General features: G+C 34.1%; 1 protein-coding gene across 2 annotated transcripts in view; it reads left to right on the forward strand.

The window, feature by feature from the left end:
• zbtb41 (zinc finger and BTB domain containing 41) overlaps positions 1 to 15,067 on the forward strand; it is a 74,164-nt gene that overhangs the window by 38,439 nt on the left and 20,658 nt on the right. For both annotated transcript variants that reach the window (XM_087240565.1, XM_087240564.1), the window contains exons 7-8: positions 7,592 to 7,687; positions 8,083 to 8,189. In XM_087240565.1, the coding sequence (XP_087096691.1) occupies positions 7,592 to 7,687; positions 8,083 to 8,189 (203 nt within the window). The remainder of the gene's footprint in view (positions 1 to 7,591; positions 7,688 to 8,082; positions 8,190 to 15,067) is intronic.

The following is a 15,067-nucleotide window of genomic DNA, read 5'->3' on the forward strand; positions in this document are numbered from 1 at the left end:
TTTAATTTTTTGTTTACTCATTTAGAAAGGGAATTATACTTCTTGTAAAGTAAATGAATAGTTTTTAAAGAAGTTCAAGTAATTATAATTAAGCTGGTAGCAAGCAATCTTTTGTCATTAAAGTGACCATTTCTATGAGGCAAAACAAGACAATCCAATGTGGTTATAAAATGATTTAAGCCTACACCTAACAAACAAAATGTACAGTACATAAAAACATAGAAAATCAAGTAAACTAGAGAATTTAGATAAAAAATGGCAACATTCTCGCAGTAACACATGGCTAATAAGAACCACCAAGTATTGATAAACCAAATCCATCCTAAAGGAATGGATAAACTTTAACCAAGTGTATTAAAGAATGTAAGCTGTATAAATTATTAGTGTGCATTTTGCATCATGTGTTGTGAAATAAAAGTGCAACAGTTGTAATAAATGTGTATTTATTAACAAAAAAATATACAAGGGCAACTAAAATTATTAAATGTACAATAAGTGCATAGGTGAGTCATGAAGGTGATTAAGTTGAGGATTATGATTAATAACTCTGTTATCTTTCTAAAGACAAGTTAGAGTTTGATAAGGTAAACCTTGTTCTAAAATAACAAAGAACTGAGGAAGTTTTTGTTATTAATTAGTATCACATAATATGCCAAGGTCTGTCTTAGAGGGTTGGAAGGTAGTATATTTACATTTCTGCTGTGGATGCAGTGGTTGGAAGAAGTTGGATCTTCTTGCAGGTCTTGAAGCATGGAACAAGCAGACTTGGCTCTCTTGAGCTTTGAGAACTGGAGATTTCTGGAGGTGGTGGTTCTGATGTCGGGGACACACCAACGTCTTTAAAGGTAGAGTTCCTGGAAATCTAAGACTCGCAGATTTAAAGGTGGTAGTCTTGAAGCTATGGTTGCAGATGCCTTGGAAGAAGCACTGTGGATTCAATCACCATGAAAAGCCTTGCTGAAACACACAGCAAAGTTCAGAAATCTTTGAGCAATTCAGATAGCTTGTGTGTCAGGCCTTCCTTCTAATACCACTCTCTTAATTCTGTTACCACTTCTCTTTTCCTCCGAGTTACTGCACCTTCCTTTTTTCTGTGTACGAGAGAATGTTTTTATCCTTTCTCTGGAAGGTGGGATTGAAAAAGTGTCACCTTTCAAATCCATTATTGTTGTTGGATGATCCTGTGAGTCGGTCACTGGAAGGACTATGCATTTGCATAGTCATAGTCCACAGTTTAACTGTTATCATATTCTAAACATAGTCTAAACATCACTATGTAATGTTGATCTTTACATAAGCATTCATATATAAACATTAATAGGCAATGTTTCATACAGTGGAGTATTTTAAGCAGTGCATATTAAATATATACATGATCAATTAATTCTAAAGGTGTATGAGATTATAAATTCCATTTTTTTGTCTCTTTTGTGAAATGGAAGTATTGTAATCCGTGTCTCTCTCTGATGAAGATGGGGTGTTGTTTGGGCCCTGGCTGTGTGGCAAGAGCTGGAGGGCCCTTGCAGGTGGTCACAGAGGTGATTGTGGAGTTTGTCACTTTTTGGTTGCTAACTGGGGGCTTGAAGCAATAAAATGCGAAAGTTAAGTTCCAGCAAACTATCTTTCTTTTTTTTTTTTTTGGGAAAATTCAAGATTTTCCTCAAGATCACTGTTGAGTGCTGAGGCTTGATGCTGTTCTGATATGTCACAGTCTATCTGTGTTGAACTCTAAATCTGTGCAGGTCGTGGTGTGTCCGTAAGCAGTGGTTGTTGTGGCTGTGTGCTGTTATCGCTGTGGTTGTGGGATGCATCAGCCCCAAATCCAATCAGGAGCTGATTTGAAGTCCTGTGGTCATTCTGACATTTACCAGGGGTTTGTGTGCCATTTGGGTTGAGTTCAGTGGCACATACAGCAGATGGATAATGGAGGGAAAAATAGATATTGTCCTTTAGCACATTTGTTTGGATGGAGGCAATTTGATGTATATAGTTTTCTTTGATTCCAAAATAGATTGAAGTTGTCAATGAATTTCAGTCCTCTTCTGTTACGTTTTCTGCAGCCATGCATTTATACCAAGAGCTGTGAAAGCATATTTGGTTTTTAAATTTTTTGACTATTTCCAAGAGCTCACAATACCTCTTAAGCAGTTCAGACTGTTCCTTCCGAACATCATTCTTCCCCAAATTGATGATAATCCATTTTGCAGTTGTGTGCAAAATTTTTCCCATTTTTTGTTTACATTACAAAATTTTGCATGAGTGAAACAGAATGTCATTGTAGTTCTGCTCCTAAAATTCCTGATTATTGAATCTCCAACAATCAGTGTGCTGTCTTGGCTGTGATCGGTGCAGAATACTGCTGCTGAGTCATGTCATCTTTGTCTGACTGCATTTGGGGATTCTTCACCCATATTGTTAAAAGTTTTATATCTGTTCTGAAGCTGACTTTCAATCCAAGCTGTGTTTGGGGTGGAGGATGCAAATGCATATGATCTTGGTAATCTGACCACGTACCCTTTGGTCTTGCACCTTATAATGCTCATTTTCTACCATAGTTTTTTTTTTTTTTTCTGTGCTCAAAACAGTAGCTGGAGTAGATTTACAGGACTTACTGGCTGTATGCTGTTGGGCACCACAATGAAGCGGTCCTGTGTGATCAGGCAATTCTGGTTGGATCGCAAGTAACTTTGTTTCAAGAATTGCAATCTTTTGTAGAAGTCTGTGGCAGTTTTTGCAGCAGTGAGATTCTTTTTAGTGTTTTCTCATATCAGGAATTTAACCGTCTGATAGCGGGAGATTGTTTAGTCGATAATTTCTCTCTTGTTAGTAAAGTTATATTTAAGAAAGTTTGTAGATTTGATGCTGATCTTCAAGCTGTGTAGTTTAAGCACTGTGCTGATAGACTAAAGTTAAGCTTGAAGTATAAAATATAAAAAGCAAAAGTGCAAAGCAGTTGCAAACAGTAGCAAAGCAGTGTTTTTTGTATATAAATACACACTGTATAAACAAGTAAAAAACATATTCCTATAGCGTTTTAGCTGTTAAAATATTTGTTTTAAATCTCAGCTTAAATAGTGAAATCAAATTAAATTCACAAAGATATTTCCTTCTGCCAATAAAATTTTGTCTAGTTTGTAATAGAAATTAAATTACGCTCAGATTTCAGAGGCTTAATGATAACATTATAACAGGCAATCTGCAAGCAGCAAGAACATACAACAAGCATTTTCTTATGAAGGGCCAAAAACCAAACTTGATTGAGGGTGGTGGGCCAGAGGTAAATACAACAAACTGTGAAGTTTTCTTGGTAATTTCCTAATTTTCTATTATAATTTATTATACCATTTATAACACAAAAAAATACACTTTGCCTTGATTTGCTTTCTGATGTCTTCTGCAATGTCCCTTATTCATTGAGTGTCTGTTTTTATTTATTTTTTAAACTGGATTTATTCGCAACATTTAATTGGAACATTTAATTTCAGATTTCTTTTTTGTAGCTCAACTGTTAGACAAACACAAGGCTATGTAAAACTAGAAATGTCAATTTTTGTTAAAGGCATTCCCCATCATTCTCCCTCTCATCTCAGATGGGATGGAGGGCCAAATCAAAGGTTACCATATGGACCAGCTTTGGCCTGCGAGCCCTTGTTTTTGCTTCTCTGGTTAAGAGTAAAATGTTTGAAATTAACTACATAATTTTACTGTTCAGGGCTACTGAATATCCTTTGGATAATTTTAATAATTAAAATTAATTTTAAAATAATTTTCAGTTAATATGTATGTAACTTGGCAAGATCTCCACGCGAATGCAAGTTGATTCTCAGCGTACTTGGAATTGAGAAACAGCCCTTATCTGGGCTCTCATATGGAAAATGAATCATGCTAAGCTACTCCTAAGTTATCTCTGCTTCTATGTTCCTGTGTGTGAACTGTTCTATTCTAACTGCATCCTTTTCCTATACCAGCTTCTGGAAACTCATTGATACCTGATAAACTCCTGATACCTGTTAAAACAGAAATATATTCTTCAGTCATATCTCCATCGTATTCAAGAGACTATACTAGATATATATTCACCTACTTGTGCTAAAAAAAATTCTCATAATTTGAACTGCAAAGAAAATGCATGCACTGGAATGTGAAATACTCCTCCTACACAATTCACCCAACAACTGTTTAAAATGTTGAGAAATAGCCATCATACATGTTTCTTGCCCTGCCTTGCTTTTTGAAGCCAACCGAGTAAACGAGAAATCAGACCTTGTGTATAAATGGGATATTTATTCAAACTCTGTTTGTCAGCTTTAAGTCTATTGTATGATTTTCATGTGTGCTTGCAATGTACTCTGTGTCTATTGTACACAAATTAGTATGCTGTACTTGAGTAATGTACAAAATTGATAGCCAATTTACTAGGTGTGTGATGTTTAGATTGTAGCATCTACGAACGCTATACAAGTTTAAAATATAACAGTTGATACAAGAAATTCATATTCATAAGGAGCATGTTGTTATAATGCTTTATTTGAAGCCTACCACAACTCAATTTCAAATTACTGATCACAGGACTCATTCAATCCACATTCAAGGAGATGTTCATTTCCAAAGAAATAGAGGTGTGGTTTTGCACCGACAACTGCTGCAATTGGTCAAGCGTCATATGGGCCGTGCTGAGTTCTGAAAATAAATATAACAATTACTTTATCCGCTTGACTTGTGGATTTTTTTAACTGTCTATGTATTTGTAAAGGAAAAAATGCGTTTCGTTAAGTGTGGGAAAAGTTTTGGAAGTTTTAAGTAATTTTAATAAAGCAGGTAGCAAAAAGAAGATCTTTTACCGTTTAAGTGATCATTTTCTGTGATACAAAACAAAGACAGTAGTTGTGGTATAAAATGATTTAATGCCTAACAAATAAACAAAAAACTAAATGTACAATACATAAAACACAGACTAGTGAGGAAATATAACATTTTGGCAAAGAAAGACAATATTTAGTCTGTTCCCACACAACTAATGAAAACCTACCATAATCAATAAAAACTTTTTTGGATGAAAAAAGGCACAACTAAGAAAGGCATTACTAATACTTGCATTTTGGTCTCTACGTTCTTCATCCAAGGTTTCCAATATGCATATTGAAAATGCAGATTCTTAGGAAGTCCTTGTGTCATGTTTTAGGAGTTTTTGGCCCAATGAAGGATCCAAGAGGCACGAAACTATACTGAGTTTAATTAGCTGGAAAAGAAATCGAACTCACAAATTCAGAAAAGGGTTTATATTAGTTTAAGCTATTGGTCAGGTCACACCCACTTTCTCTTGACTGTCTAATGGCTTGAGTGGAAAGTTTGAGCGGGAGATTTCCTTTGTTGTCCTCACTGGTTAATCTCTCTGATGGGATCTTCCCAAGTGGATCGATTAACATTTAACTTGCAGTATAAAATAATGCAAACCATACAAGTTATCATCATAGGTTCTAGATCATAAAGTGTGGGATTACCTGAAAAGCACAAGGATACTAAGGCCCCGTTTCTAGTACGTTTTAGTTTTAAAACGGCGTTTGAGAATGAAAACGATCCACGTCTACACTAGCGTCCACACACACACACACACACACACACACACACACACACTTTGGCATGGCTGAGCGCGAAGATATGTTAATAATTAATGTAACCACGTATATTCTGTATATTGACTAATTGTTTGCCTTTATTTCCCATAATCTATGAGCTTATTGTACGTTATAGTATCATAATGGACTTTATTGATTATTAAAATTGATATTTAGCATAAGAGTGGGTATGTTTTATATTTTCAATTAAAATGAAAGGAGACAGTAACGTTATAATGTACAGGCTTTGTTTTGTTATAAATATGCACACATTGAAGATGATGTTCATATATGCAGCACAACGTCTCAACATTTCTGCTGCCTGTTAAGTTGCAAATATCAAAATTAAAAATAGCAGTTCCTTTATCATGTTTTCATTTTATTGTTAGGACAAAACAACATTGGTGTCCAGGATGATGTGAATGAGGTTATAAAGTACAATTTTTCCTTTGAAGATTTACCCGACATGTCCTCGGGAATCTGTTTTCCGTATCAAACTTGCGAAGTCTGTACTTAATTCAGAGGATGCAGGACTGAACTGTTTGTAGGCTACTTAATATTGAGGAAAAAGCCCTAATCAGAGAGGCAAAAGTCTGCAGCCCTGCCTCCATTTTCAGATGTCTCCATTTTCCCCCATCCACACTGAGTCGGAGCAGCAGTGTTTTAGAATGAAAACAGCCTTTTCAGAGTTTCTAAAACACTCTGTTTTTGGTGCTCAAACACTCTGGCGTAGTGTGGACGGATGGCATAACCGTAGCAAACTTTTGTATTTGTGAAACTATAGTAAGTTTATTGATCTACTGTCACTCTATGTGTAATCCAGAAGGGTGAGGAGGCTGTACGAGTTCTGATGTTGCAGAATATCGCACTGCTATCAACCAGATTCAAGAACCAGTCTAAACTGGTTCTGTGTGTGTGTGTGTGTGTGTGTGTGTGTGTGCGTGCGTGCTTGCGTGCATACGTACGTACGTACGTACACACACACACATATATATATAGTGCTGTCAAAATTAACACGTTAACACATGCGATTAATTTGAAATAATTAATGTGTTAAACAAAATAAATTAACAGACTGTCATGTTTTTCTCCCTAAGTGAAAGTAAGAAGTTTTCTTTTCCGGACAGAGGTATATATATATATATATATATATATATATATATATATATATATATATATATATATATATATATATATATATATATATATATATAGATATATATAGATATATATAGATATAGATATGTATGTATATATGTATGTATGTATGTATGTATGTATATATACATATTATTAGCCCCCCTAAATAATTTGACCCCGTGTATTTTTTCCCCAATTTCTGTTTAACGGAAAGATTTTTTTCAACATAATTTAAACATAATAGTTTTAATAACTCATTTCTTTTATGTTTGCCATGATGACAGTAAATAATATTTGACTAGATATTTTTTAAGACACTTCTATACAGCTTAAAGTCACATTTAAAGGTTTAACCAGGTTAATTAGGTTAACCAGGCAGGTTAGGGTAATTAGGCAATTTATTGTATAACGATGGTTTGTTCTGTAGACTATCGAAAAAAATATAGCTTAAAGGGGCTAATAATTTTGACCTTAATTTTTTTTTTTTTTAATTAAAAACTGCTTTTATTAAAGCCAAAATCAAACAAATAAGACTTTCTCCAGAAGAAAAAAATATTATCAGACATACTGTGAAAATTTCCTTGCTTTGTTAAACATCATTTGGGAAATATAAAAAAAAGAAAAAAAATCCAAAGGGGGCTAATAATTCTGACTTCAATTGTGTTTATATATACACATTATTAAAACATATTTAAAGGTCTTTCTGTCCTCTTCTGTTGATATTTATATATGCCCTGAGCTCCTGTAAACCATACCTGGCGAAACATTTCCATTCTGATTCTGAATTAATTGTTATTCAAATAATATTTTTTTTACTAATCTCTGAACATTTTTAGGACAACACTGAGGGAGCATCTAAGGATCCATAGTGGGGAAAAACCTCACCTGTGCAGCATCTGTGGACAAAGTTTTCGTCACGGAAGCTCCTACAGGTCTGAACTATATAAAATGAATCACTTTCAATATGCACAACTTTGTAATGTGGTGTTTTTTCTGTAATACAATACTTTTTAAAGGTTTATGGCACATAAATTCATTTTTTTTGTTTTAAAGAAACATATATTTTTATATATATATTTTTATATATATTTTAAAATAACTTGCTTTTTGATTCAGTATGATTCAGTATTTATTTTAAAATTTTAATATTAAAAATAAAAATATATAATAATTAAAGAAATGTGTTGCCCCCAAACATTAAACATGATCAACAGTGGTTGGGTAGAACATTAAGTATTATTACTGTTATTATTATTATTTATTATTTATTTATTTATTTATTCATTTTTTAAATCTGTTCTGTTATTGGGTTTTGTTTGTTTTTTAGACTTCACCTTCGTGTTCATCATGAGGACAAGCGATATGAATGTGAAGAATGTGGAAAAACATTTATTCGCCATGATCATCTAAAGAAGCACAAAAAAATCCATACAGGTATTTTTTACAAATGCATTTCCAGCCAAAATTTTTCTTTATGGAAATTTTTTAAAACTTTTTGATGTCAATAATGCCAAATAGAAATGGTCAATACATGCAGTAAATTTTTTACATGCTATGGTTGATGTATATGCATATGTTTGCTTTCTACTGTTTACTGCAACTGTTATCAGTAATGCTTTTGTGATACCTTAAAGGGGCCCTATTTTGATTGTTAAAAGATGTATTGTTGTTTAAAAAATTGTTTTTGTTTGTTTGTTTTTAGCCAAAATACCTCACAAACAATAACCATTCTGAAAATGAAGTAAAAAACACAACCCTGTGTCTGTATTAGATTAAATTCAAATAAGCTGCTGCCTCCCACTGTAACCCTTTCCAGAAAATGTCAGTTTGCTCTGGCAAAATGCTAGTTGCATATGTAACTGGTCCTGTGAAGGCAATGGCAAAGTAACACTCTCAGTAGTTTTACTGATGCTTAAAATCTAGCCTTTATACAACAAGTTGCTGTCAAAATTCACCCTTACAGTTTTGACTGAATATGAGGACTGAACTGAGAAGTCATCAAGGGTTAGACAGTGTTCTAGGTTTTTGCAAGTGAAGTTTTAGTTTTATCTGAATTTATTATTAAGAATTTTCCACTCACCCAATGTTTTTATATCAGTTATACAATCAACTGAATGAATTCATACAAATTATCAGGTTGAGAGGAGATATGAAGTTGTGTATCATCAGCTAACAGTGGAAACTGCATATTTTAATGATACTGCCTAACTGTAGCATATATATTGTGTAAAGTAAGGGACTAAGAACTGAGCCTTGTAGTACCCCACAGTGTACTTTTGGTCTGTATGACGCCTCTTTATTAACTGATACAAATTTATAACGTTCAGATAGACAAGACCTAAACCAGGCCAATGCAGTTCCTGTAATACCAGCATAGTTTTCAAGCCTATCAAGAAGAATATATATGATCGATTGTATCAAATGCAGCACTGAGTTCCAATAACACTAAGAAAGAAATTCAACTATGATTGGATGACAGGAGGTCATTTGTAACTCTTAGGAGTGCTGTTTCTGTGCTCTAAATCCAGATTGGAATATTTTACAAATATTGTTTCTCAGTAAGAAGAAACATAGCTAAGCAGATATGACTTTTTCTGATATATTTGATAAAAAAGGTTTGAAATAGGTCTATAATTTACTAGTTCTTCGGGATCAAGCTGTGTTATTTTTTATAAGAGGCTTAATGACAGCTAGTTTAAATGTTTTAATCACATATCCTAAAAGTAGGGATGAATTCAAAATGTTAAGACTAGGTTCAGAAACTTCTGAAGACAATAGTTTCAATAATTTGGTCGATAGAGGATTTAACATAAACGTAGTTGATTTGGAGGATTTTATCAGTTTAGACAATTCTTCATCACCTACTGCTGAAAAGTCTGAGGTTTATCCAATAACGATCCACAATTGAGACAATGCTGTAGGAGGCAGATTGATGGTGCTTATTTTATCTCTGATATCATCTATCTTGCATATAAAGAAATTCATAAAGTTATCACTGCTGTGTTGAGAAATGTATGATGATGCTTTATTTTTTAGTTAGATTGGCCACTGTGTTAAACGGGTTTGATCTTCGTACGTGGATTACTCAATTAGCTGGATTTGGTTATTGACGATTTGACACGATCCAGGATCGTTTTATTCTTTAAAACTGATTCAAGAGATGTTGTCATAGCAACAGTTCTGTTAGCTCAAACTGGTCATTTCATATAAACAAGATTCGAATGGTTCAGTTAAAGCAAAGAAAATACTGAAAGTATGTACCAAATGTTTATGTTTTCTTACCGTAGTTATATACACTTGGGAAATCAGTAAATATTTTTCAACTATATATATATATATATATATATATATATATATATATATATATATATATATATATATATATATATACAGGGCTAACATTAACTTTTTTGATCACCAGCCACTGTGGCTAGTAGATTTCCATCATTACGAGCCACTCGCTATTTTTACTAGCCACACTTTTTTTGTTGGGAAATATATTTTGTATGCATAAATTTGATTTTGACATGCCAAGATGACTTGATTTAGATGTTGTGTTAAGTCCACAACATGCCTCCTCATTCATTTAACTTCTTGTGTGTGTTGTGTATTAGCTTGCGACAACAAATGGGTTGTCGCAATGCAATTCGTTTTTATTTCACATGACTTTTTACGGCTCAAAATTAAGGATTTACCAAATTTATCTTTGACCACACCAAATATGTATTTCTTAGCCACAATGTTTTAATGTGTCAAAACAAGGAAAATATAGCTGTATAGGTGCACTTTTTAATTCAACAAAACTTTTCTTTAAAAAAAAACATTAAATAAAAAAAAAGAAGTATTGTCATGTATCTAAAATATGCACAGTAATCGGTACTGGCTAAAAGTCCCAGATCAGCAGTTAACTACACATAAACGGGAAGTAATCTCCCATTAAAGCAATATTATTGTAAAAAATATAATTAAACCATATCAACAAAAATAACTAAGCAAATGAAAGCAGGTGAAACATACCGTGTGTGATAATTAAAGGATGATCACATGCACACAGTTAATATAGGCCTGTTATTGCTCTTTTTCCAGTTTATTTCAAAGGGAATCGATCGCAGCAGTTGCGCTTCCTCTTGGCACGGGATTCGCGCAAGTAAACAGGTGCGCGCCCGCTTTTTAACATCACCTGTGTGTGCGAGTGATCATCCACTCGTTCGGTATTTACCTTCTTTTTTGCTGTTTTGCTCGGGCGAACACAGTTATTTTTGTCAGTTGTGCTGCTTCTCGATTCTAAGATCACATTTGCATGAATATCGGGACATGCTTAACCCTTTGGGGTCTGAGGGTGTTTTGGGGCTCTGGAGAAGTTTTGACATGCACTGAAATTTGTGTTGTTTTCAGTATCTTAAAACATATTAATGGCTAAAGTGTGATAACACTGTAAACAGCACAAGTTGGACTACAATAATACCTATATAGCATGTTTGTATGTGTTTGTGTTTTTGAGAAAGAAACGTTTATGCATGGTTAGTAAAAAAACTAAAATTTTGAAGTCACTGAAACAAGGCCGTGAAACACACAGAGAACATTTGTGCACAAGACTTTTGAGAACTGGATCTGGTAGTCTAGTGTTTTTGCTTCAAAATGATGTGAGAATCATCTTGTTCACCTGCTCACAGTAAACAATACAATGAATTAAAATTTCTAAGTCACTTTCTGTGTGAAAATGGTTTATGGGAGAAGGCGTGAACTATCATTACTATGCAGTGAGTCACACCTGAAGACAAAGACCTGCATAATGAGCCATCAGACAGCTATGTGACAGAGTTTCAAGAAAAAATCTGAGAAAAAAATAAGTTTATTTATATAATTTTTTGTTTGCAGTTTATTTAAAATATATTTAACTATCACACAAAATAACTCGATACTAGTAAACCTAATAAACTCAGTTCCCACATAGGAATTTTAAACAGAACAGCACCTGTATTGTAAACAAGTATTTATTTTTATAATATACATATAATAATTATAATAATTATAATAATTTATATATATATATATATATATATATATATATATATATATATATATATATATATATATTTAATTATTTTGTTTCATAGAACATCGCACTCTTCCTCTGAGGAGAAGGTAAATTCTTTATCGCTGTTTAGTACTGTGCTTCTTCACCCGTGTAGCGTGCCATCATTCAAACAAAAATAAGTAACTATAATAAAGCTTGTCGTTTGATGCCATGTCTCGGGGAGCGTGTACATTATCACCTGGCTGGCTCACCTTAATTCATTTCCATTTGAACTGCACCTTCACTGCGGGCGGGATCACGTTTGCTGTAATGAGGCGACAGGAGAATAAGTACCAGTCCTTACTTTTATACAGATTACATGAAAGGAGATTATTTGTTTTCGACTTGAATTGGTTAATGCAAAAGTAGACATATCAAGCTTTCTTTAGAAACATCTCACATGTTTCTTTGTCGAGTGTTTGCTGAGTTTCAGTTCATTTTAATGACGTGTTTTTCCTGACACAGTCTACTGTTGCGCGCTCCTCATGCAGGTTATTTGTAATGTCAAAGCTTCGTGGGCGTGGTCGCATTAACTCTAATGAGCTCAGACTGAGAAGCTAGACATAGCGTTGGTTTCATACTGATTACTTTATCAAACCATATTTGTTTTCAACATGCATAGCTGCTTTTAAAAGTAGACATTTCCAGCTTTATAAACTTATGTGTCTCATCTCTGGGTGTTTTATTTTCGCGGAGTTTTAGTGCATTTTACTGACGCATTTCTAAAAACTGATTTGAGTTGAATATGAACCACTTAAAAGAGATTTTATCTGAAACAGTACGACTGTACACACATCTCATGAACTGTGATCAGAGAGATAACCAGATGATCAATCTTGGCTAGATATTGCAACAGCAGTGGGAAAGGAGAAAGTTTTAGGTAAAAGGTTTGGAAAAACCTGAAGGACAAGTTTATTAAAACCAAAAGAGGCCATGGCAAAAGTGGAGACCCTAGTACACAATCACAGAATATGTTTTTCCACCAGTCATTGGTTTTATACTGATGTATTTTTTTATTTATAAAAACATCAGTACTTTTTAGTAAGTGTACTTTTATTTTGGCCATAATAAAATATATTTGTAGAGCAACTCGTGTTTTCTTGTGATTAATGTGATTAATATTGTAATAAACTTTAAAAGGTAAAACTGTCCGAGATATGAACAAAAGCAGGTGATACATCAAAGTTTATTCTTTACACAGATAAAAAAAAATGGCTACTATAATACTACTATGGCTACTATAATAAGGAAAATCTACTGGTGCTGCTATACCACCCTAACAAAGTATTCCTCTAATACATTTGTGCCTTTAACAGACACTACTCCAGACAGTAAAGTGTTGCCCAATATTGAGGCAACTCTCCTCAAAGGGTGTTACTTCAGCATCCCCTGTTCCCCCGCCTCTTCGGTCCACACTTTGACTGTGCTCCACTGTTCTCCTCTTAACCTGCACCTTTACATCGGACCATTTATTTTTTTAATTCACTCACAGTTCAGACCCCACTGCGTTAACCACTTCAGTAATATACTTTTTTTCTTTTGTTATTAATTGCGGAGAAAAAACTTGCTTTTCTCTGGTCTACCTCCGATACGAGCACCTCTAATTCACATTCTGTGAAGTTTCTCTTTTTGCTTGTTTTTACCATTGCTTTTTTGTTTGTTTTTTGCCAAAGTGGAGTTATTACCATATTCATATGGGGGAGGAGGCAGGGAGGGGTTTTGCGCTTGTGCATGTTGTGCTCAATTTCACGTTATTTTGTAAAATTCAATGTTTCATACATCAGATTTTTTTTTACTGCGTACGTAAATTCACAGCTTTGTCTGTACGCAATGTTTTAGTATTAATTCAACGCAAGTCTTTGTAGATGTGGCCCCTGGTGAAAACACATGGGGCAAGGGATAGCATGAAAGGTAGAACCTTGAACTAGAATGTTTGATTCTGAAAACTGAAACAGATTTTTAGTAATGAACAGCTGAGCACATGAACAGGACATGAAAATATTTCTTTTTTCAGGTCGATGCTCATAAACCAATCTGTCTTCAACACAGACTGAAAAAAACATAGAACCTCCGTAGAACCTTTAGAAACCTATTCAGATGTCTCAATTCAAGAATTGGGTGGGAACCACTGTTTTTTTACATGAATACACATTGAATAGAAACAATATTTTTGAACAAGGCGATGAACACTTTCTTTTAGGAGACAAACTGTGTTACTTACAGATCTGGGGTTGCAAACAACTGCTCAGGGTCTTTAAAACCCAGAGGTATGATGTTCTGTTTCTCCAGTACTCCAGCTCCTCTGTTAAAAAATACAGACTACTGGCCTAGCCTGAATCTGATATTTATCGCATTGATAAAACATATTGCATTAGTCTAATCCATAGTAATAACAATGACATACAGTCAGTAATAATCGACACAGCTGCAAAAGTTAAATTATTTCAATTTGATCTGAGTATGTGCAAGCTCGTTCAAGGTGCTCATTGTTCTGGGCAGCATTGCTCAAGCCATTAAAATGAAAGCGAATGTGTTTAAAATGTAGTTTTTTCTATGTCCTGTGTGTAAAAACAGCTGATGGTGACCTAGCAACAACATACGCAATGGGAGCACAACCTCAGATGCGAGTTAAATTTGTAAAAGAGGCATCAAGCATCACATTTAACATGTGTTATTAGACATTTTATTAGTGTTTTAGACAAAGCTGTGTCCTAACAAAGTCCCATACGTCGAAAGTCTTTGGTATAGATCCTTCCTTTAATAAAACTTTCATGTCTTTTAATGTAATAAGTTCATCCTTAAATACTGTCAGCTCACCACAGACTCACAAGGAAATCAACAAGGTACATATCTACAATCACCAAAGCCATTTGGAAATTGGCAGTACAGGGAGTGCAGAATTATTAGGCAAATGAGTATTTTGACCACATCATCCTCTTTATGCATGTTGTCTTACTCCAAGCTGTATAGGCTCGAAAGCCTACTACCAATTAAGAATATAAGGTGATGTGCATCTCTGGAATGAGAAGGGGTGTGGTCTAATGACATTAACACCCTATATCAGGTGTGCATAATTATTAGGCAACTTCCTTTCCTTTGGCAAAATGGGTCAAAAGAAGGACTTGACAGGCTCAGAAAAGTAAAAAATAGTGAGATATCTTGCAGAGGGATGCAGTACTCTTAAAATTGCAAAGCTTCTGAAGCTTGATCATCGAACAATCAAGCGTTTTATTCA

This window comes from Danio rerio, chromosome 2, assembly GCF_052040795.2.
Source record: "Danio rerio strain M-AB ecotype USA chromosome 2, GRCz13ab, whole genome shotgun sequence".
Lineage (NCBI taxonomy): Eukaryota > Metazoa > Chordata > Actinopteri > Cypriniformes > Danionidae > Danio > Danio rerio.